Source organism: Agelaius tricolor, unplaced genomic scaffold, assembly GCF_023055355.1.
Source record: "Agelaius tricolor isolate 1412-34295 unplaced genomic scaffold, bAgeTri1.0.p SCAF_14, whole genome shotgun sequence".
In the NCBI taxonomy this organism is placed as follows: Eukaryota; Metazoa; Chordata; class Aves; order Passeriformes; family Icteridae; genus Agelaius; species Agelaius tricolor.
The window spans coordinates 444982-466644 of NW_027269274.1; the positions used below are offsets into that span (position 1 = coordinate 444982).

A 21663-nucleotide genomic window follows, 5' to 3' on the forward strand; every position below is an offset into this window, starting at 1 on the left:
GCCTGTGTTTGGCTTCAGGGCTCTGCTTGTCGGGTACTCTAGAAGCAATGTCATGGTGATGGTCAGGGAACTCAGGGTACACAGCTTCAAAGTGTATTTTATTTTCTATACCACCCAGACAACAGATATCCTTTCACACAGCACTATAAACACTATTCACATCAACCACTCTGTCAAAAGAGAAAAAAAAGCACAGAGCAGTTCATGGCTAGAGCAATGTGTCATGATTGCCTCATCTTCTGGTTGGCTGTTAGAACCTTTGTCTCTTAAGGCATTTTCTCTTGCACAAAGCAGGATTTGAGCACAGCAGCTGCTATGGGCTGTGTGCTTGCACCCCTGGCTCCTGCCTGCCACCTCTGAGCCCTGTGACTGACACTGACCAGCAGACCCCTGTGACTGGTGACACCAACACCAAGGTGCTCCAAGGGGAGAGAGAAGCCAGTGTTAGTGCAAAGCAAAGCTTTAAGCAGAGTTTGTCACTGAAACAGTAATCATCCGTCAGGGAAGATGGCTGAGGTATTTTGCAGTCAAAACCATAAATATGAAAGCCAAGCAACAAAGCTTCATATTGCACAAATGCCAAACTGGAGCCCCGGGAGGAGGGTGGGGATGTTGGGTAGCCCCCCTGCCCTGTGCAGCCTCAGCAGCTTGGCAGGTGCAAGTCTTCTTTCCCAAAAGGCCTGTGGGATGAACTCATTACTACATGGCTTCCAGTTTTTAGCCATGTTTTGTAGTTAAACACTATAAATACATTCTTGGGCAATTTAAGGTAGAAAGTGCATGTGCAGTGATTAAAAACCTTTGTACTGCAGTAAGGAGTATTTGAGGGAGCAATTTCCATTGTTCATGGAACCACAACTGTGACTGCTTTGTGCACCCCTTAAAACTTCCTGAAAAAAATTGGAATATTCATCTTCTAGCCCCTCCCCTATGTGAGGCTGTATTCCCTGATCTCAGGTCTCATTCCAATTCTCTGCGGTGTCCGATAGGAAGGCAGCTGGATCAAGCCAGTCACGTCCAGGTGTCACATTTAACACACCGTCCCCAGTTTCTGCTGGGGCTGCCCAGGGACTGGGACTTGGCTGTGGCAGAAGAGCAGCCCAGTGGCATTTTTTCTTCCCCACCCGGCTGGTGTCTGGCTGAGGCATCCCAAGGCAGGAGGGTGGTGGGGAGAAACATCTTAGCTCATGTCCATTGACTCTGAGGCAGGGAGGGAAGCAGAATCTTTCTGAATGCTCTCAAAAAGTGATGCCATTTCAGGACTGGATCTGATCTGGGATGAAAACTCAGCCATTGCTGGGCTTTTCTCCACCTCAGGGATGGTGAGGAGAGCAGCCACTGCCCGCATGGCTGAGCGCTTCAGCTCATCCTGCTTCTCAAACTCCTGCTTCACCGAACCAGCTTTCACCTGCAAATCCAAAGCCCCGTTTTCAGTTGGCATTTAGAAAAGCCCATACAGGGACAGAACCAAGAGAGCAGCAAAGGCCAGCAGAGAATTTTCCAGCTGGGGAAGTGAGGGAAGCGGGTGCTCAGCAGCACTGAGGGAGAAGGCCAGGAGCAGAGGCAGCTTTGGGCAGGACCCAGCCCGGGCCTGCACGATCCTGCTCTTACCTTAGTGGAGCAGGTTGCCCGGAGGGGCTCGATGAGCCGCTCGAGCCGCTGCAGCACAGCGTTGGGGCAGAGCACCGAGAGCCGCGCCAGCATGATGAACGTCAGCATCTGGGCAGGAGGGGAGAACACGTGTGGGTGCTCTGGGGCACCCAGCTGGGCTGCACTCTGCTTAGCTCCTCTGCACTTGTGTAAGGGGCTCTGCTAAGAGCTGCAGGCGCACCCCTGGCAGCCAGGGGCTGGAGCTGCAGCTGGCCCGGGTGTGTGCAAAGGGCTGACGGCCCTGGGGACACTGCACCACGGGGCTCTGGGGATACACAGCCCGATCGCAGCTCAGGCCCCACACAGAACATGACAGCAGTCAGGGCACAGCACCTACCCGAATGTCATAGTGATCTTTCAGCCCATCCTCCACGTGGTTCAGGTAGTCATAGATGTCCAGCCGGTCCAGGCAGCTTTCCAGCAGGGTGTACATGCACTCGAAAGCAGCTTTCCTCACATCCAGGCCATCGTCCACTGTGTGCTTGAATGGCCCCATCTCTACCTGAACCAAGACGAACAGTACAGCTGTCACCAAAGAGCAGACAGCAGCAGCTCCTTCCTTCGGGGCTCTGCAGGCTGCTGTGAGTCACCGCGTGCCCCCCGCCGAGCCCAGTTACCTCCCGGATGAGCTCCCTCCGCACTTTGGTTTCATTGTACAGGCTGGGGAGGACTGAGTTCAGTAAGTCCCGGATTAAAGAAGGCTTGTTGTGAGCAGCAGAATTAAACAGGGCTAAAGCCACACGGCGAACGTTCAGGTCTGGATCTTGCAGAGTTTGTAAGAAGTCACCTGTGGGATAAGAGCACATCAGTCAGTCCTGCAGCCAACAGGCTGCAACATTTTTGCAGTAATTTAAAATATATTGGGATGTATTTCAAGGAGGCTGGTTATGAGAGTATTTATGGTAAAATAACTAGTAGCACAGTCTGTCAGAGCCATTTGAGATGCTTTCTCTCCCTCCATTTGGGATACAGCAAAGAAACATGATTCCTGCATTTGGGCATAAAAACAAATGATGTGACTCTAGCTACTCTACCCTAAAGTCAAATCAGAAGCATTGTTATTCAAGGAAGTTGTGGGGGATTTTTCTTGCTTAGATCCCATCTGATCAAACTTCTCTGAAACAGAAGGGCCAGTTTTATACAGCAGATCCTTTTGTGGGCTCCCTGGACATCAGACACTCCTCGTGTAGGTTATACTTCTGAAGATCCTTTTTGTGGGGTGCTGGAATTCTGAGTTTACATGCAGAAAGAACTTAAGCACTCTAAAAAATAATGGAACAAGCCCAAGAGCAATGCATCAGTGCAGTTAGCAAGGGTTGCTGTTTAATCCCAAAAGCTGAGAAACATTGATAAAAACTAACTGGACTAGATGAGGTTCACACAGGAATGGAAAATCCCTGAGGTGCTAACAACACCCAGCCTCCCATGCCCCCAGTCCACACCCCTGTCCAAGCCAGCCTACCTATGCAGCCTTTCAGGAGAGCATCAATAGGCTGAGGCTGGTCTGTAATCGTGAACTTGATGGCAGTAACCACCGTGCTCCGGGCATGTGGGGAGCCTGCAATGAAGAGGGGAAGAAAAACAGTGAAAAATAAAGGGAGAAAATCACTGCTGTAACTCTGTAGTACATATTCTGTCCTTGATCCTGTTACACATGTGTTATAAGGGAGCAGAGGATTCTTCTTATCAACTCTGTGTTTGAATCTGCTCCTGCACAATCTCCTTGTGTAGTCCCTGTTCCCTTCACCTTCCTGCTCTTGTGCAGACCAGTGCTCCTCTGATCCTCCTTGCAGAGAGATCCATCTTGTTACTTGCTCTCCTCTCAACTGGATTTGCTCCCTGTTGTAGCCACAAGCAGTTTACAAAATGAATTCCCATCAGAAGGCATTATTTTCCTGCTCTGGTCATTGCCCTACCCGTTACCTGCTGACAGCTGTTTCCTCAGCCGGGGCAGCAGCTCAGCAGGGTTCACCAAAGTCAGCTTCCCCAGGCATTCCGCCACCACGTTGCGTGTGCCCTCCTCTGTGCACTCACAGTGCTTGAAGAGCAGAGCCCAGATATCCTCCACGTAAGGCGTGAGGCTGTCAGCTGGGGAGCAGCTGATGGCCTCCTTCAGGGAGTGCAGCAGCAGGTACTGTCGCTTGGGCTGGCTTCCGATCTCCTTCAGCATGAAGGGCAGATACTCCTTCAGATTGCCAACGCTGACGTTCCCCAGTGCGTAGGAGGCAGCGGATTTCACCTCTTCGCTGGGGGAAGAGAACGCTTCCAGGATGACGGTTCTGAGCTCCCTCTGAGCACTGAGGTTCGTGGTGCGGCCCACCTCTGCCAGGAAGAGGAAAGCCAGCACTTGGACAGCAGGGCTGGACTTGGGACTTTTCACATCCTGGACGAACTGGTTCACTGTCGCAGGGGCTTCCTTAGGGCAGGCTGAGGACAGGGCTGCCACACACTTGGCGATGGAGTGATACGCCTGCTTGTGCAACGTCAGCGAGGCCCCGGCCGAGCCCGAGGAGTAAACGGGTGCTGTCAGCTGCTTCACCAGCTCCGGGTAACCCATGGCAGCCGTCTTTGTCAGGACCAGTGCCTGGAAGAAGTCGATGATGGCGTTCAGGGCCCCTCCTTGAAGCAAAGGTGAGTGAACAAGCTGAAAGATTTCAGCAAGGACAGAGCCACTGATCTTGGAGATACAGGATGGATAAACCTTGGCCAAAGTCGTGAGGAACATGATGGTCACCTGGGACACATGCATGTCATTCTCGGTTATTAAGACGGGGAGCTCTGTTAGCATGGCCTCAATCGTGGCAGGCTTGAGGCTGTCACTGTAGTTCTTCACCAGGATGTCCAGAGCATTCAGAGTGCTTAGTTTCAAGGCACGTTGATTCTTTCTCAAGAAGGAAGCTAGAATGGGGAGACCTTCCCCTAGGATGGGTCTCAAATCTATTTTAAGTGGAGAACTAGCAATTAAGGTTAATGCTTTGACTGTTGTCAGTCTGGTGATTTCATTTTTGAGCCTCTCCAGAAATATCTTCAGGGTTGGCTGGAGGTCAGTGCTTAAATGGTCTCCCAAGTTGTAAATGATTTGTCCCATGCAGGAGATGGCACGTTCCTTCACCTCCTGGTCGATGTCAGCTGCCTTCAGCCGATTCAGAGTACCAGGGAAAAGGTCCTTCATGTAGGGCTTGGCATCAAAGGTGTAAGGTTTGTCCAAAGGCCTGATAACCTTCACAAGCTGCTGAGTTACCAGCAGAGCTTCTGACGTGATCTTATAAAAGGGGTCTCCAATACAGGTGACAACAGAAGGCAGCAGGGCTTTGACATGAGGGTGAAATACCTCTGGCTGGTGGTTGCAGAGAAGGACGTGGAGGAAGGACAGTGTGTCAATCCGCATGTTGGAGGAGCTGGATTTATCCGCCAAGGAGAAAACAATACCTGTGCAGAAGAAAATATGATGATGTCATATTTTTCCCAAAGAAGGAGGTTCATGGATCCAGACAGGGACAATCATAGGAGACTTTTCTCATATTCACTATACAATCACACCAAAAGCAAAGGCAGGAGCCTTCCAGCAGTGGGATGCTTCATGAGCTCACCAGCCAGAGAGCTCAGAGAAAAATGTGGTGGTGCAAATTAAAGAATCAGTCAATATACAGAATTTTTTTAAATGCCACTGCATTTTGCAAAAGGAAGTGGCATTTGTATTTCTGATCTCAGTGTGGTAACAGCACAATTCCAGCTACTTTCAAAGGAGGCTGGAATAGGCCCTCCCAAAAGCATCTTGTCAGGGGACTGTGGAAATGAACTTGACATTTTTATCCTGGCTTTCAGTGCAGAGGCCAGAATTAATCAGGGAGCTGCTCAGCACATCAGCACAGAGCAGAACTTCATATGTTTGTCCTAATGCTTAGCAGAATAACTCATAGGAGTAAAACTGGAACACACAGGCAAGAAGCACATGTGTTCAGAATGGATTTTGCCAGCCCTGCTGCTTCACCCCAGACCACAGACAAGCTTACCAGGGATAAGTGCAGGTATATGATCTGCCAGGCAGCCAGGAAGAACACTGGCCAATTCTGTCAGAAGGCTGAAACAACCCTGTCTGGATTTTATGCTCTTTTCTTTGAGCTGCTTGTGCAAGGCCTTGATGATGCTGGGAACCTGCAGTTTGGAGAAGCAAATGAAAAGGGGACACCTCAGTCACCCCAGCTGCTTTCAGAGGCTCACTCTGGTACATTTCTACCACAGTTTATTCAGTGAGTTTCTCAAGCAACAACTGTAGTAAGGTACCAGCCAGACACTTCCCCCAGAAGCCACCCTGCCTCAGCTGCACACATGCCAGGGCTGGTGGAGGAGCAGTGCTGGCTGGACTCCCGCATTCCTGTGCTGTGCCAGCCAGGAATGGCAGGAGACTGACAGTGAACAGCCAGCCCTCTCTGGATCTGGGGTCCTCTAGATGCCTGCCCCAGGGCTCCTTCAGCTAGCCACATTCCCAAGGTACCTACTTCTCACTGCTTTGTGATTTAGCCCAGCCACCACCTGCTCACACACCTGGTTCTGAAGCATTGTCAAGGGAACGTCATCCTTGCCAGAGGCATCTGAAGTGTGCAGCCAGCTCTGGGTAGGCAGTGTTTGCTTCAGCAAGGAGATGTAAGCATTGAAGATGTCAGCTTTGACATTCTCCTCCCTCTCTTTGAATCTGCTTATCAAGGCTGGGGAGAGAGTTCTGTAGAAGTCCTGCAGGAGGTCGTGCCTGCTGCTGACAATGGCCTCCAGGCACTTGGCCGCAGCCCTGCGGACCTTCCAGCTGATGTCGTCATCGTCACTGTACTCGTCGTCGCTTTCTAGAAACAACACAAGGGGAAACAAGTGCAATTATGAGAAAACTGGAGCTAAAGGATCACTTGATCCTCAGAGCTGCCCTCTCCAGGAGGAGAAAGCAGGAAGGGGAGAAATGTTAACTGCGTGTTCTGCTGAGCACAGCCATCCTCACAAGCAGGCACCTTGCTCTTCATCCTCCCCATTTTCAGTTTCCATCATCTCTTCCTCTTCCTCCTCATTATCATAGTTGTAGTTTGGGTCAAAGGTAATGTACTTCAAGCATAGTCCCATCACACTTGAGATGTGAGGGTCCATTTCCTTTGGGCACCTATCACAAATGAAAATTGTAAGAGTTAGTAGGAGACTAAGCTGTTTTAAATATCCAAATAATATTAATCTCAAAACAATCACAAAGTGCTTCACAGACCATTTTGATAATATGAGTTAAACTGAAGATGTTCCTTCCTGCTGAACATGTTTGCTTCCTGCACAGCAGGAAGGAACATCTCCTATGGGGAGGATGCAATAATTTTTTAAGGACAAATAAATAAATCAATTGCCTTCACCCTGTTGGGAGGACTGAGTTAAAACCAGAAGATTTGGTGAGGAGGGAATAGTTTTACTCAAAGAAACCTTGCTACTGGGAAGGCTAAAGATGTCAGTGTGGGAAAACTCCATTTATTATACCTAATGTTGTTCATCCTCTGTCTATTTTCAGAAGTACAATTCCTGTGGAGAGATAATACACTCTCACAGACATGCAGGAAGCCTTCTGTTAGAGTGAGGCAGCAGCAAGCCCCCTTGCCCTTCTCTCAGCTGGGATAACTAAGCCAAACACCAAACAGAGCCTGCGTCCCCATGTGTCTCTGTCACCCAGTATAATTAGCAACATAACAAAATAAACCTACTGTTGGCATTTCAGCTGTGGTTTGATGGTGGCCCTTGGTTACCTGCATGTGTCAATGCACACATACAGATCCTGGTTGAATCCTCCCTTCCTTGGGAGAACACCTCAACAGCTCTGCAGGGCTCCTTTTCCAAGCAGTAAATGTTTGACCAAACAACAGGAGAGCTGCAGCTCAGCAGTTCTTCTGCCCAACCCCCTTGCTGCCTCCAGCTCCCTCCAGGCACCAGGAGCAAGGCAGTTCCCTCTGCCTAAGGAACACTCCAAGGACAAGGAAAACTCCCACTCCTGCAAAACCAATCCAGAAGGACAGCCTCACATGCTGAGGTAAAGCAGCTCATGATTCCAGTCCAACTGTGCATGTGCAGAAGAGATTTCATATGTGAACTGTCTTCCCAACAGGAATACCTGCAGGAAGGCCCTCCTTTGAGGATGCTGAACGTATGGATATCTACACCAGGAGGACACAGATGCCCTGGATGGTGCAGAGGCATTCCCCAAGGACACACACCTTCTCACAAAGGACTCAAAGGCCTGGAAACAGTACTCTCGCAGCTCGTCGTCATCCACGTTACAGTACTGAACAATCAGAGGAATTATCTTCTCCAGGTGTTCTCCTGGGAAAGACAAAGCAAACAGCAGTGAAAATCCATTCCAGCCTTCACTCACCTGGGCAGCTGAGAACTCAGCCAGCTGCCACTTTCTTCCTGTGCCTGGTAGAGCATTCCTGCCACAGACCTCATGGGCAAGGAGCCAGCAGCCCACCAAAACCAGCTGTGCTGGTTTTCAGCAGCCAATCCCTGCTCCCTGTCTGCAGCCCCTTGTTGGCATTTCATTCACAGGAAGAGCTGTCATTAGAGATCTCTTAGAACCTAATCTCAACTCTGGCAGGTCTTTTACACGAGTAATACAATATGTTGCCATCCCCTATGCCATTTAAAAATGGGTGAATCCACTGACCTGGTTCAGAGAGGTGTTAATTCAAACCAGGCAAGAGCTGGAAGATCTTGAGGGGAAGACCATAGCCACTAGCAAAGGGCAGCCAAAGAGATACTCTGGTGTCTACTTTGCAAGTGAAGATCAGAGAACCAGACCAGAGGCACAGAGAGGATCACAAGCAGAAGCCACTAATACATTAAGAAAAATGAGCACTCTTCTTTTACCACTAAGAGGAGCTGCTCTAAAATGCATGTACATTTCCCAGCATCATTTCAAGGTGCTCATCCTACCTATGCGGTGCCCAGCCTGCCTGCTGATGCCAGCCACACACTGAATGTATGTCCTGGTGGTAGATGTGGACTCGTTCCTCTTCAGCTCTGCCAGCAGATGCTCTGTAAGCTCTGAGAAGATGTTTCCACTGCAGGTCAAGACCAGGTGCCCCAAGGCAATGATGGCCCGTTTACGTACTGCCAGCCTGGGGCTCGTCAGCTGGGGCAGCAGGCAGGTCAGGATGGAGGAATGGAATGAGTAGAGTGTTCCTCCCAACCTGCAATGAACAGAACAAGGCACAAGGTGAAAGTCAAAGGCTCAGAAAAAATCCCTTTTGGCAGCAACAAATCTGAAAATCCTTCAGCTCTGGAGACTTCATGCACGTTGTGGGGAGGGGGAGGAGAAGGATGGGTTTGTCATTTTGGTCTGAACACTGACTTGGTCTGTAAAACACAGGGAGAGGTAATTTGTCTCCATCGTGGAGGAGTTTTTGACTGTGTCCTTCTGGATGACCCAAAGGTGTGCTAATAATTTCCTGCATGCAGATGACATACGACACTGTCACTCTGACTTATGCAACAAGAGGCAGCCAGGAAAAAAAAAAAAGCTTATGTGATGGGCTCATAGGGCTAAAATAAACCTCCCTGCCTCCCTCCCTCCCTCACCCTTGCACGTTTGTGTGAGCTAAGCTTCTGTGCGATCCATCACCAGAGGCACTGCCATTCCCAGCACAGAAAGGCTTGGCATGTTATCTCTCATCCCTGCTGGGGACCTGCTCTACTCAGATATTCCCTAGGAGCAGCCAACCAAATCCTGTGTTTTTAAGTCCCAGTAATAGGATTAGAGAAATAAAGAAATCAAAAGCAGATACATCCCTGCAGCCCCCTCCTATGCACAGCTGCCAGAAGGAAATCCTCTAGTACCTGCTCAGCATATCTGACAGGATGTCAAGAGCTTCCAACTGCACGGACACATCCTCCTGCTTGCCAATGGCTCCTGTCAGCTGGGCTGTGATCTTTTTGCACACATTTGCTGTCATGGTGGAACCTGCAAGAGAGATATTTTTCCCTGCTGTCAGTAAACACTTTTTGCTGCTAGGAACCATTCAATTCCTGGTATGCTGAAAAAAGAAATCATCACTGGGAGATCTAATCAGGACAGATTCATGAAATGGCTGCAGAGGAAAATCCTGTTGCTGGGAGTCTCAGGTATCCCCTGAAAAGCTGATGCATTTTTGGGATACACAGTTCCAAATACAGCTCAAGTTTTAATTTAATTCTGCCTTTCATCCCATTGGTACCTCAGCTCTACAGTCTGATTTCACAGACTGTCCTCTGGCAGGCCAGTAAAGAATCGGTAACTTCCAGGCTCTGGACTCTACATTTTCCCCCGTTTGCCAAAGGCTGGGACTCCCCGTCCCTCAGTGACAAATGGGGACAGCCAAGGTACCTGTGGCAGCTGGTGGCAGCTCAGAAATAACTGTTTTGAGGCCGATGCTGGAGATATCGCGCAGCTGCTCCTTGTCGGACAGCATGTTGGTGCAGAGCGTGTCCACGATGGTCTCCACCTGGTACTCCTTCACTTTGCCCACCAGCGGGCCCAGGCTGCGGGACGAGAAGCCAGTCAGGATGAAGGGCCTAATCCAACTGTCCACGTCCTTCAAACCATCACACTGCTCCTTCTTAAAGATCCTGGCCACCTATCTGGGAACGACTATTCCACTCTAAGCACCTCCTTAGGCACGGGAAGGAAACTTTCCTGGTTCCATTTTGAGGCCTCCTCATTATCACACTCTGGATGGATGAGAGATTGCAATGAGTATGGACTTACTGCAGATAGCACCAGAGATAACCAGGCAAAGAAGTTGAGAAGTTGAGAAGGTCCTCTGCTCAGTGCCCAACTGTTTTGCTTTAAAACCCAGAATAAACCAACCCAAACCAGGCAGAGAGAGGAGCAGGGCCAAAAGAAGTCAGGACAGTGGGAATCAGAAAGAAAGGGCCAAAGATAACAGGGAAAGAATGGGGATAGAAGCAGCACATGGTTGAAAAGAAGGGAATATGAATAGGATCCACAGCAGGAAAAAATAGAGGAACCCAAAGTTGTCTTTAAATGGCCCACCTTTCTGGAGCCCTGGGGTGAACTGAGCCATTCAATGGCATTTTTAGACTGAATACGCCCACTTAGCCATGCTGGGGAAAGAGATGGGAAAGAACATGTCAGCAGCAGGATCCCTTTATCAGAGGATTCACTAATAGAGGAACCTGCTACTTTTGTTCACGTGGATTAAAAAAATATGGGAATGGTCAAAGGCAAAGCAACAGCATAGGCTACACTAGAGTCAAGTCAGGGAAAAATCCAAGTGCGTTATAGAGTTCAATTAAAATTCCTTTGAAGAGAAGGATTTGGACCTGAAATTAAAGCCCATAAGGGCTGTACATGCTTAGTACCATTGCTATCAAAGACAGTTCCATGGAGAAATTCAGTACTGGATTTCAAAGCCTGAGAGAGGTCAAGAGGCTGATGAGCAAAATTTTTAAGTGTGCTTTTCCCTGAAGAAATAAAATACTAGGGCTCTGCCTTCCATATGGTAAGGTTTATAACAGGAACACTGAAGTACTTCCAAAATCATCTCTTGCTGCTACAAAGGAATCTGTGTGCTCAACCCTTGTGATTGTCTACACTGGGAGAAAGTGCAGTGCCTGCAACAGAGGGCAAAGTCCCTTGCAGAGGAGGTTTGAGGGAGGTGTCAAGGGCCAGGCTCTGCTCTCACACTCTCTGCAGTCTGTGATGGCTTTATTAGTGCTAGGGAACATGGCTGTTACTGTCTAGGCTCTTACCATTTGACAGCAAGGTTCTGTACCTCCCCATTTTTGTCCTCCAGCAATTTCAAAAGCATTTTCACAACTTTTTTCTCACTGTCTTCATCTAGTTTTATTGAGTCTTTCTGCAGTTCCATCATCAGGTCATTGGTGGCCATAAACCTGAAAGGACACAGGGAGAAAGTGGATTGGCTGATGTGCAGACACAAATGCATCATCTTTGCATCATCTGGGCAGAATCTGGCAACTGGTGCTTGTATGAAAACACACTACCAAAGAGTAACTTACAACACTGTCCTAAGAAAAAGGAAAATTACTATCTTACTAGTAGATAACTACCTAACAGGGGTCAGGTAAACAAAAACTCTAGAAGCAGCACTCAGCATGGGTATTTTTTCTCAGTGACTACATGAACATGGTTAACTATGCCAGAAAAAAATCATGATGGCTTTTTTCACCAAATTTTCACCTGGCCTAGGAAAAGCAGTCTAGGGTCTAAGAATTCACCTGGCTCTGTTCTTTCTGGCTAACTTAGCACTGATAGTATGACCCCAGACATGGACAAGTCCTTTCACTTTCAAAAATGAAAAAATCAAGTAATGACTCCATGCAAACTACACCTCAGAAGTGTACTAGGCTATATTTAGATTGCTGTGAGCAAAACAAATTGAGTATTTATCACTCCAGATTAGAAAGAAAAACAAAGACCCAACTGACAGTCAGTTTTCTAACAGGAACAGAATGGATATTGAGAAATTCTGGAAAGTATCTATTTTCCCAGGAGCAGGAAAGCAAAAGGTGTTGGTATAGGAGTCTGAGGTTCTAAGAAATCTCAGTGTGGCTATCGTGTGTTAACTGCTTTCCAATGTTAGCCCTGCACAGAATGGATGTCTGACAGGAACCACGAAGTCCTCTCTTGTTACAAAATGACAGCTCGTTTTTAAATTAGGCTCTGATGTCACTCATTCAGCACACAAGAGCTCTCGTGTACATGTCATCGTTTGAGGGGCTTCAATCTGCCAGCCCATTCCTGAGCAGCAATGAGGTCCATCTGGAACGAGGGAGTGCTGCGGTGTTCCCCAGGCAGCCCGAGATCCAGAGTGAGCAAACTGCAGTAACATGCCCTAGGATGTTACCATGCAATCTATTTCTGATTCTGCGAGAGCTCCTCAGCTGCACTCCGCAGTTCAGCGTCTGTGCCGAACCAGCATGACCAATTATGGCCACGGGCTGAACAGAGCCTTCCACGGCAGCACATCCCACTTTGGCCTCACTGCCTGCTGCCATCCTGCCCCAGCACCCGCTCTGGCCTCGCTGCCATCCTGCCCAAGCACCCACTTTGGCCTCGGTGCTGCTGCCATCCCTCCCCAGCACCCGCTCTGGCCTCGCTGCCATCCCTCCCCACATCCCGCTCTGGCCTCGCTGCCATCCCACCCCAGCACCAGCTCTGGCCTCGCTGCCATCCTGCCCCACATCCCGCTCTGGCCTCGCTGCCATCCCACCCCAGCACCAGCTCTGGCCTCGCTGCCATCCCACCCCAGCACCCGCTCTGGCCTCGCTGCCATCCTGCCCCACATCCCGCTCTGGCCTCGCTGCCATCCCACCCCAGCACCAGCTCTGGCCTCGCTGCCATCCCACCCCAGCACCCGCTCTGGCCTCGCTGCCATCCTGCCCCACATCCCGCTCTGGCCTCACTGCCATCCTGCCCCAGGACCCGCTCTGGCCTCGCTGCCATCCTGCCCCAGGACCCGCTCTGGCCTCGCTGCCATCCTGCCCCAGGACCTGCTCTGGCCTCGCTGCCATCCTGCCCCAGGACCTGCTCTGGCCTCGCTGCCATCCTGCCCCAGGACCTGCTCTGGCCTCGCTGCCATCCTGCCCCAGCACCAGCTCTGGCCTCGCTGCCATCCTGCCCCAGCACCCGCTCTGGCCTCGCTGCCATCCTGCCCCAGCACCCGCTCTGGCCTCGCTGCCATCCTGCCCCAGACCCGCTCTGGCCTCGCTGCCATCCTGCCCCAGGACCCGCTCTGGCCTCGCTGCCATCCTGCCCCACATCCCGCTCTGGCCTCGCTGCCATCCTGCCCCAGCACCCGCTCTGGCCTCGCTGCCATCCTGCCCCAGACCCGCTCTGGCCTCGCTGCCATCCCTCCCCAGGACCTCGGGATGTCACCAACAGATCCATCTGTAAGGGGAACAAGAGAAACAGGTCATGCTTGGCTCTGTGATGGGAGGAAGTGGCCCTGCAGTACCTCTGGGACATGACGTGCCTGGTGTCGGGCATATCTCCTTTGGAGTGTTAACTGTAAATTCTTTGAACAAACTGTTTGCACAACTGCTCCATCACTGACTTCGTTATAAAGTACCTATTTTAACATCTGAGAACATCAGCAGCTTCTACAAAAATCAACCAACTTTTAGGCTATTACTAACCCCTCTCTTAGACCTCAAAATACCAAGTCTGGCCCAAACATTACCTTCCAGGATGATACTGAGAGAACAATATACTAAGGAGTGAAATCTTTCTTACATGTCATTTTTACTTTTTGATAGACTACCTTACATATCGAGCCATCCGTCTAACCCTAAAAAGATGCCAACTTTTCTGCTGACATAAACAAAGAAACAAAAGCATCTCAGTCCTGTTAGGAAGGCATATTCTCCCATCACACAGAAAAAGTTTTCCAAGCAGCCTGAGCAGAGCTAGCATGTGCATCACCCAGGGACATGGGGGTCTACTCACCCCTTTTAATGCACTGACTATCTCACAAATTATCAAAACAAACTAGAAGCATGTCTGCTACGATGTTCTTTATTCACAAAAGAAATAACAACTTGGAGTCCAGCTGCCCAGACTTATTCCCCCTTCCACTTTCATCAGGCACCAATCTAGGCAAGGGAGGGGAGCTCCTCTAGCTTCTCTACACCCCCCCTCAGCTAGGACACAGTCGGCTAGATACCCTGTAAATACAGCTGATGCAAATCCCAGGTCTCCTGCGCACCCGCCCCTGGCGCGGCAGGACCCCTCTCACGGCAGCCCCCTCCTCCCAGGGCCCCGTTCGCAGGTGGCTGCCGCCCGCAGGGCCCGTCCCGCGGTGCCACACCTGAAGTCCTTGTCGGTGGAGGTCATCTTCTCCAGCAGGCTGGAGATGTGGTAGGAGACGCTGGCCATGGCGGAGGGCTCTGCGGGGCCCGGGGCCGCCGCCCGCTCCGTGCCGTGCCGGGCGGCCCCAAGGCGCCGGGAGGAGCCGGGCCGGACGGCTTTGGGGGCCGATGAAGGGCTCTGTCCGGGCCCCGGCAGTGCCTCTGGCCGCTCGGCGGGCTCGGCTGGCGGCGCCGGGGCAAGACCGGTCAGTGGCCGCTCCCGCCCTCGCCCTCTCCCGGCCTAGCCAAGGCAGTGGCCGCCCCCGGAACCCGGCACGGGCGGAACGTCGTCGCAGGCGGGCGGGGCGCGGCGGGGCCTGTTGTGCGCGGGACCGGCGTGCCACGTCTGAGCGCGCGGGCAGAGGCCGGGCCGGGAGCGCCGCGGGGCCGGGGCCGCCGCCATGGTGAGGAGGGGGCGAGCGGGGCCGGGGGCGAGCGGGGCCGGGGCCGCCATGGTGAGGGGGGGCGAGCGGCGCCGAGCCGGGCCGGGCCGCCGCCGCGGTGAGGCGGGGGCGAGCGGGGCCGGGGGCCGGGGCCGCCGCCAGCGCCGGGGCAGGGGGGAGTGGGGAACCGGCGGCGTCCCGGTGCGGGGCCCGAGCGGCGGCGTCCCGTCGCGGCCCGGGCAGCCCGGGGCACGGCACAGGGTACACCGGACCCGGCTGGGCGGCCGGGGATGGACCGGGGCTCCAGAGGCCGCGGCCGTGCGTTGTTTGCGCTGAGCTCGTTCTGTTCCTTCTCCCCGCAGGTGTCGGTCATTAACACCGTGGACACGTCCCACGAGGACATGATCGTAAGTGTGCGGGGAGCTGCTCCGCCGGCCCGGTGGCGGCTGTGACAGAGCTGCTCTGGGGCTCTCTGTGAGCACTGAGCGCCGCATGTATGTGCTCGTGAAAGAGCACACTCGTGGGGTGTTGGATTCAGAATGCTGTCTGAAATCCTGATCTTGCCATTTTATACTGTGTGGAGAGAAAAACTTGGCTGGAGGAAAGGGGAATTATTTAAAATCTTAATTTTCATGTGAGGGCTTTTTCTGCCCTGTTTTGTGAAATAATAGAGATATGTGTATATTTGCTGGTACAGACCTTCAGCTGATAAAAATGGTTTTCCTTTAAGTGGATGTGTCTGGGAGTAGATGTATTAATATGGGTAGGAAGAAAGGTTTCAAAGTAATTTGTTGAAGGAAGGAGCCCAGTTAGATAAGCCTAATTCTTCAGGAAGTATTTCTCCACAGAAAAGGCTATCAAGCATTGGAAAGGGTTGCCCAGGGAGGTGGTGTAGTCACCATCCCTGAAGGTGTTCAGGAAATGACTGGATGTGGTACGAAGTGTTCTGGTCTAGTGACAAGTGACAACCGTCGGTCAAAGGTTGTAGTCAGTGACCTTGGAGATCTTTTCCAGCCTTAAAGATTCTGTGGCTTGGTAATGGTGAAGTTTCAAATATAATTAAGAGCAGTATTCGTACACCTACTTCACATTTTAAGAAACACAAATATAACTTGTCACTGCTTTGTAGTCAGCAGCGTGAATTCCCTGTCATGAAAATGCTGTGGTGGTTGCTCAGAATTGCCTGGATTCCTTCTGTGTAACGTTTGTGCAGTGATTGAAGAAGCAGCTGGGGACACAAATGGCTTGTGTGGCACGGCCGGGTTGTTTAGGATGGTTCCTCTGTGCCCGGCGTGCGGGCCCGGGGCGGCCGTGCTGCGGTGGGGTCAGCAGGCCGGGCCCGCCGCGCTGAGCACGGCTCTCCTCTCTCCTCTCCCCTCACAGCACGATGCACAGATGGATTACTACGGCACGCGCCTGGCCACCTGCTCCTCGGACCGCTCCGTGAAGATCTTCGATGTCCGCAACGGGGGGCAGATCCTCATTGCGGACCTCAGGGGGTGAGATGGCACAGCACCAGAGGTTAATCAGGGCAAAACCTTGGTGCTTTGTCCTTTTGCCCTGGGGCAGCACAGAGTGCAGGTTGAATTCCAGGGTGAACTCCTCCAAGACTGTGCTGAAGAACTTCTGGGAGCTGGGGTGGGGATAGAGCCCCAGTGGGAACCACAGTGGGGCTTGGTCATTCATTTAGTACTTTGCATCTGTAATTTTCAAGAAGTACCATGGACTGATACAAGTGTGGATTGTTTTCTGTGACAGTGAGAGCCCTGTGTCACGGCACTAACATTGCCATCTTAGTATTACTCATTCCTCATGTCAGATCTCTAATCCCTCCCAGAGCAGCGATTCACAAGGGTGATCTGTGGGGCCGCTGCAGTTGGAAGGGGTTTCTCTCAGCTCTTCCTAATGATGCTGTTTCTTGCAGGCACGAAGGTCCCGTGTGGCAGGTTGCCTGGGCTCATCCTATGTATGGGAATATCTTGGCTTCTTGCTCCTATGACAGGAAGGTCATTATCTGGAAGGAAGAAAATGGCACTTGGGAAAAGACCTACGAGTACACGGGACATGATTCTTCAGGTATGGAGGGTTGGAGTGTGGAGCTGGGAAGGGAGACTGAGGAGATGAGGGGATTTGGGCAAGACTGAAATAAATCTATTACTGTTGAGGAAGAAAGCCTCTGTCACAAAGAAAACGATAAAAACTGAAGGGAGAGTAAATGTGTTCAGCATTAACAGGACATTTCCCTAAGACTGTATTGCTGGATAAGCCACTATTGATTCATACCATGTGTCTGTAGGTGTTATTATACAAATAAGTCAGCTTTGAAATAAAGATGGCAGGGAACAGAATTCTTGAGGAAAATACTGTCTGTTTCCAGTTAGAAAGACTGCATTTTATCATGCTGTATTTTGTTTTAAAATTGAAACTGTTGTGTTCAGATGATTTACCCTCCCAATGCATATCTGTTACTCAGTAAACAATGCTAATTGGCTGGCTTTTGCTGAAATTTGACTCATTCTCAGCTTTCAAAGCCACTTGCTTTTGGTGACTGTGCCACCGATACCAGTCAGTGAATTTGTCAGTCAGTTTTAGGTAGGCCCTGTGCTGTAATCTGGTCTGTCTCACCCTTCCCAGTGAATTCTGTCTGCTGGGCACCACACGACTATGGACTGATCCTGGCCTGTGGCAGCTCTGACGGGGCCATTTCCTTATTGAGCTACACGGGTGATGGGCAGTGGGAAGTCAAAAAGATCAGCAATGCACACACGGTGAGTCTGGTCCTTTGGAGCAGCCCAGAGTTCCCAGAGCTACAGACAAGACCAAGGTGATACCTCAGAGACTTGAGCAGATAAATACTGAAATGCAATGAAATGATGTGAAACATCCAGAACCAAGAATAGTTTCAGTTCATCCAGAGTAGGCAGGTATACTTTTTAGTCACTAAAATGAAGTGGAAATACAATGAAGTTCATTATAAACAGCACTGGCAATCCCTGTTTATTGGGCATTATTGTTAAACACAGTGCTGAAAGTTACCTGATAAGAAATGGTCTTGGTCCTAAGAATACCTGCACCAGATGGAAACAACTATGGGACTCCTGTTTTTCCCAAAATTGTGGAGATTTTTGTTTCAGCAGAATGTTATAAGCTAATGGCAGTGGCCCCCAGTAGAAAGAAATTCAGCTTAGGACCAAAGGTTCCTTCTACTCCTGTATTCCTAAATCTTAGCAACTGTATGTGCCTTTGTCTTTGTGGTTTCTGTCTCTGTCTCCCCTCTTTGCACGTCCAAGATGAACTATTTTGTGTGCAAATACCCTTGGCCACCTCAGGCTTTCTGAGTAAGTGCCTTAGTGAGGCTACTCTGCATCTGGATTTCTTATTCATCTGATATTCATCCAGCATGCAAGACTTCAATTTTTCTGAGATGGGCTTATTCTCCATTCTCAATAGAGAGTATGCTACATGTTCTTCACCCCCTCAGCAGCCTCTATCTATTTACTTAGTTATTAAAGTAATCAGCTTTTAACAGTGATGCTTTTCATTAACTAGATTGGATGTAATGCAGTTAGCTGGGCTCCTGCTGTTGTACCAGGAAGCCTTATAGAACAACCCTCTGGTCAAAAGCCGAACTACATCAAAAGATTTGCATCTGGTGGCTGTGACAACCTGGTCAAGATCTGGAAGTAAGTGCCCTGTCGCAGATAAAACCTGACACTTTGGGCTTTAAGTGTCCCTGTTAGTATCTCAAGTAATATTTTTGTCTTCCCTATTGTATCATCTTCAAATTGCTGTTTTAGAGAAGTGTTTTAAAAATGGAAACTTAGTAATGCACAATATCTCCCATGGTTCTTGCAATTTGTGCCAGCCCTGTGTGATCTTGTCTCCAAGGGTGGCTTTGTAATGGTCTTTGGTTACCACTTTGGTTGTAGCAGATTTCTGACAGTAACTGGAGGTCAGAGCCTCTTTACCTCTCCTGCTTTCTGTCCCCTGGAAGAGATTTTGTCAGTTCAAGCCATAAAGGTTTTTGGAGAAGTAGGGAACACTTGTGCTTTGTATTGCATTGATGAACAAGGAGTTTGAATGCTACAGTCCAGAGCCTTCCCGAGGAGGGCATGAGATGATCAAGGATGCTGCCACTACCCTTCTGACGATATAGTTGTGGTTTCAGGGAAGAAGAGGGTCAGTGGAAAGAAGAGCAGAAGCTGGAGGCTCACAGTGACTGGGTGCGAGACGTGGCCTGGGCTCCATCCATAGGTTTGCCCACCAGCACCATTGCTAGCTGCTCACAGGTGAGGTTTCTTTGGAGTGACAGGGGCAAGCACCAGGTGTGCTCACTCCCACAAGCTTCCTTCCCCTTTCCATAGTGAAGGAATTGTAGGGATAGAGCTGCTCTAAAAGGTCGTCGTGGCCATCTTTGCTATATTTGGGTCTCTGCATAAGAGCCTTTGACTCCTGTTCTTCCCAATCTCAGAAGCCCAATAGGAGCATTTCTGGAGAAGGGTTTATGGGTGTGTGTGCCTCTGTACCAAAGACTGGCTTCTGGTTGGAAAATCATGAGCGGGATGATCTCACTAGGAGGAAGACCTTCCAACTAACGTCGTATTTAGTGGTTTTGGATGAAATTTACTGAACTTCCTTCTAAAAATACTGTTTTCTAATAATTGGCATTCTTAATCAGCTCTGATGTCGTCAGCCTTTATATTGACTGTTGTGTTCTTGTTGCTAATCTGTAAAAGCTTTTTTTTTAACATAAGAAGACTGCTTAGTGAGCTCCTGCCATGTGAGTGGAAAACAAAGTCTCATTCTGGGGAAGTATTTCAGCTGATACATATGTATTTTGGGGGCTCTTCTCTGGTATTTGCAAGTTGTTGTTTGTTGGTAGTTTTTCTCATCAGAGCTCTACTCCTGCCTTGCCTTTATCCATAGCAAGGAGACAGCCCCTTGCTGTGCTGAGCACAAATCCATGCAGACACATCAAGGGCGGTGTGCAAGCTGTGATTTGGAAATGTAGCTCCAAGGGCAATTCAGGGTTATGTTTCTTGTGCCCAGCCTTGGTCTCGGTGCTTTTGCAGGATGGCCGAGTGTTTATCTGGACGTGTGATGATGCCTCTGGAAACTCCTGGTCACCAAAGCTGCTGCACAAGTTCAATGATGTTGTCTGGCACGTGAGCTGGTCCATCACTGCCAACATCCTCGCAGTGTCTGGAGGAGACAACAAAGTGAGTACTGCTGCCTTGGCTTTTACCCTGTGCACGCTGTTTCCAGAGGAGCTGAGATGAGACTGTTGTCACGTGTTTAACACAAGGCTGTCATAGAGTCTCCTTTGCTGCCATGGGGACATTTTTTCTTCTGATTTATCAGGAGGGCAGGAAGACCATAACCTTTGGAAACCACTTGCACTGCATTCTGAGTCCTTACTGGAGGGTAGAAATGCAGGCTGACCTTGATTTTGTGGGGTACTGACAATTCACACTCTCCTCATATGACTGCAGGCTATCACCAAACCCATGCTGTGGTAGCTACAGAAAAGGGGAAGCAGGATATGTTTAAAGCTGAAAGCTGTTGCTGCTCTGTTTTTGAGGTGACCCTGTGGAAGGAGTCGGTGGACGGACTGTGGGCCTGTATCAGCGACGTGAACAAGGGCCAAGGAGGGGTGTCTGCTGTGACAGAGGGGCAGCAGAATGAGCAGTGATGCACCATGGAATACTCCAGCTGCAACAAGTCACCACTGTCCCTGATTTGCAGTGTCTTTAGCTGGATGAGAACTGATTTTATCTAAACTGGACATGAACATGGGAAACAATTATCCAATTTTATGAGCACTCTATTACTGGGAGGCTACAATATGTTGATAATCAGCCTTAATTGACATTCCCTTAAATTTAAGATAAACGGTATAGCCAAGTACTGTGCCTGATACTACTCCTTGATACTGTAGGAATTATGCCCTGCTTTTCTGGTTTAGGGGTCAAATTTGAATGGCTGTGCTGTGGTCAGAGTTCATGCACTTCAACAGAACAGGGGGAAGCTGTCAAAACAACAAGATGTGATACTCCTTGATGCAGGGGACAAGTACTCTGTGCCCTCAAAGACCAGAACTTTGTTTCAAGTGAGGAAATGGGCTGGAGTTCTCGGGTTAGCTGGTAGTGTGCTAGCTAGCCCTGCTGGTAACAGTGCTGTTGTCCTTGTGTCTTTCTGAAAATAACCTGCTTGGTGAAAGTCTCTTTGCTTTCTTGAAGATGAAAAGGAGTAGTGGAATGCATATGTCTTCTGCTATATAATAATCTCAAACTGGGTTATTTAACCAACATCAATAAATCAAACCATGGTTTGAAGATTTATTTTTTTTAGTCACACTTCTGTACTGTACCTCAGTTGTTTGGATTTTTTTTGTTGAGAATACCAACAGAATAAAATCGTATTGGTTAAAACCTGGTGTGCTGTATTAAATAATCTTTTCACAGGACTGCCTTGTTGAGGCAATCTGCAGTGTGGCTGCAGCCAAGCCATAGTCACATCTTCCCATCCATGTCATTAGCTTTGCAAGAGCTTGGCTTTTTTGGTGGGGTTTTTTTCCTGTAATGGTACATCATGAGACAAGGCTTTACAAAGCCGTTGCTCTTCCTTTGGTCTTGGCAATTCCCAGGGAGGATGTAAGCAGTGCCAGCTTCCCTTTCTGCTCTTACAGCTTTACTCGTAATGAGTGAAGAAAGGAGGACATGAACCCATGCGCGCACTTTGAAAT

General features: G+C 49.8%; 2 protein-coding genes across 3 annotated transcripts; one reads left to right on the forward strand and one right to left on the reverse strand.

Moving 5' to 3' along the window:
* Nucleotides 1-77: 77 nt before the first annotated feature.
* Nucleotides 78-14846, reverse strand: LOC139595717 (cullin-associated NEDD8-dissociated protein 1-like). The gene is made up of 15 exons (XM_071439265.1): nucleotides 14496-14846; nucleotides 11416-11559; nucleotides 10028-10182; nucleotides 9502-9625; nucleotides 8599-8855; nucleotides 7881-7986; nucleotides 6648-6793; nucleotides 6196-6488; nucleotides 5664-5805; nucleotides 3574-5079; nucleotides 3113-3208; nucleotides 2268-2437; nucleotides 1988-2152; nucleotides 1612-1719; nucleotides 78-1408 (listed from the first exon to the last, which is right to left on the reverse strand). Exons 1-15 carry the CDS (start codon nucleotides 14561-14563, stop codon nucleotides 1181-1183), a joined length of 3708 nt encoding a protein of 1235 aa, XP_071295366.1. The 5' UTR covers nucleotides 14564-14846; the 3' UTR covers nucleotides 78-1180.
* Nucleotides 14527-21349, forward strand: SEC13 (SEC13 homolog, nuclear pore and COPII coat complex component). 2 transcript variants are annotated; one of them, XM_071439270.1, is made up of 9 exons: nucleotides 14527-14545; nucleotides 15281-15325; nucleotides 16302-16417; nucleotides 16843-16994; nucleotides 17553-17686; nucleotides 18468-18601; nucleotides 19087-19207; nucleotides 19991-20137; nucleotides 20500-21349. In XM_071439270.1, exons 2-9 carry the CDS (start codon nucleotides 15320-15322, stop codon nucleotides 20608-20610), a joined length of 921 nt encoding a protein of 306 aa, XP_071295371.1. In that variant the 5' UTR covers nucleotides 14527-14545; nucleotides 15281-15319; the 3' UTR covers nucleotides 20611-21349. The 2 variants fall into 2 exon arrangements, with proteins under 2 accessions (XP_071295371.1, XP_071295370.1); XM_071439269.1 differs by lacking the exon at nucleotides 14527-14545 and adding an exon at nucleotides 14806-14939.
* Nucleotides 21350-21663: the final 314 nt, after the last annotated feature.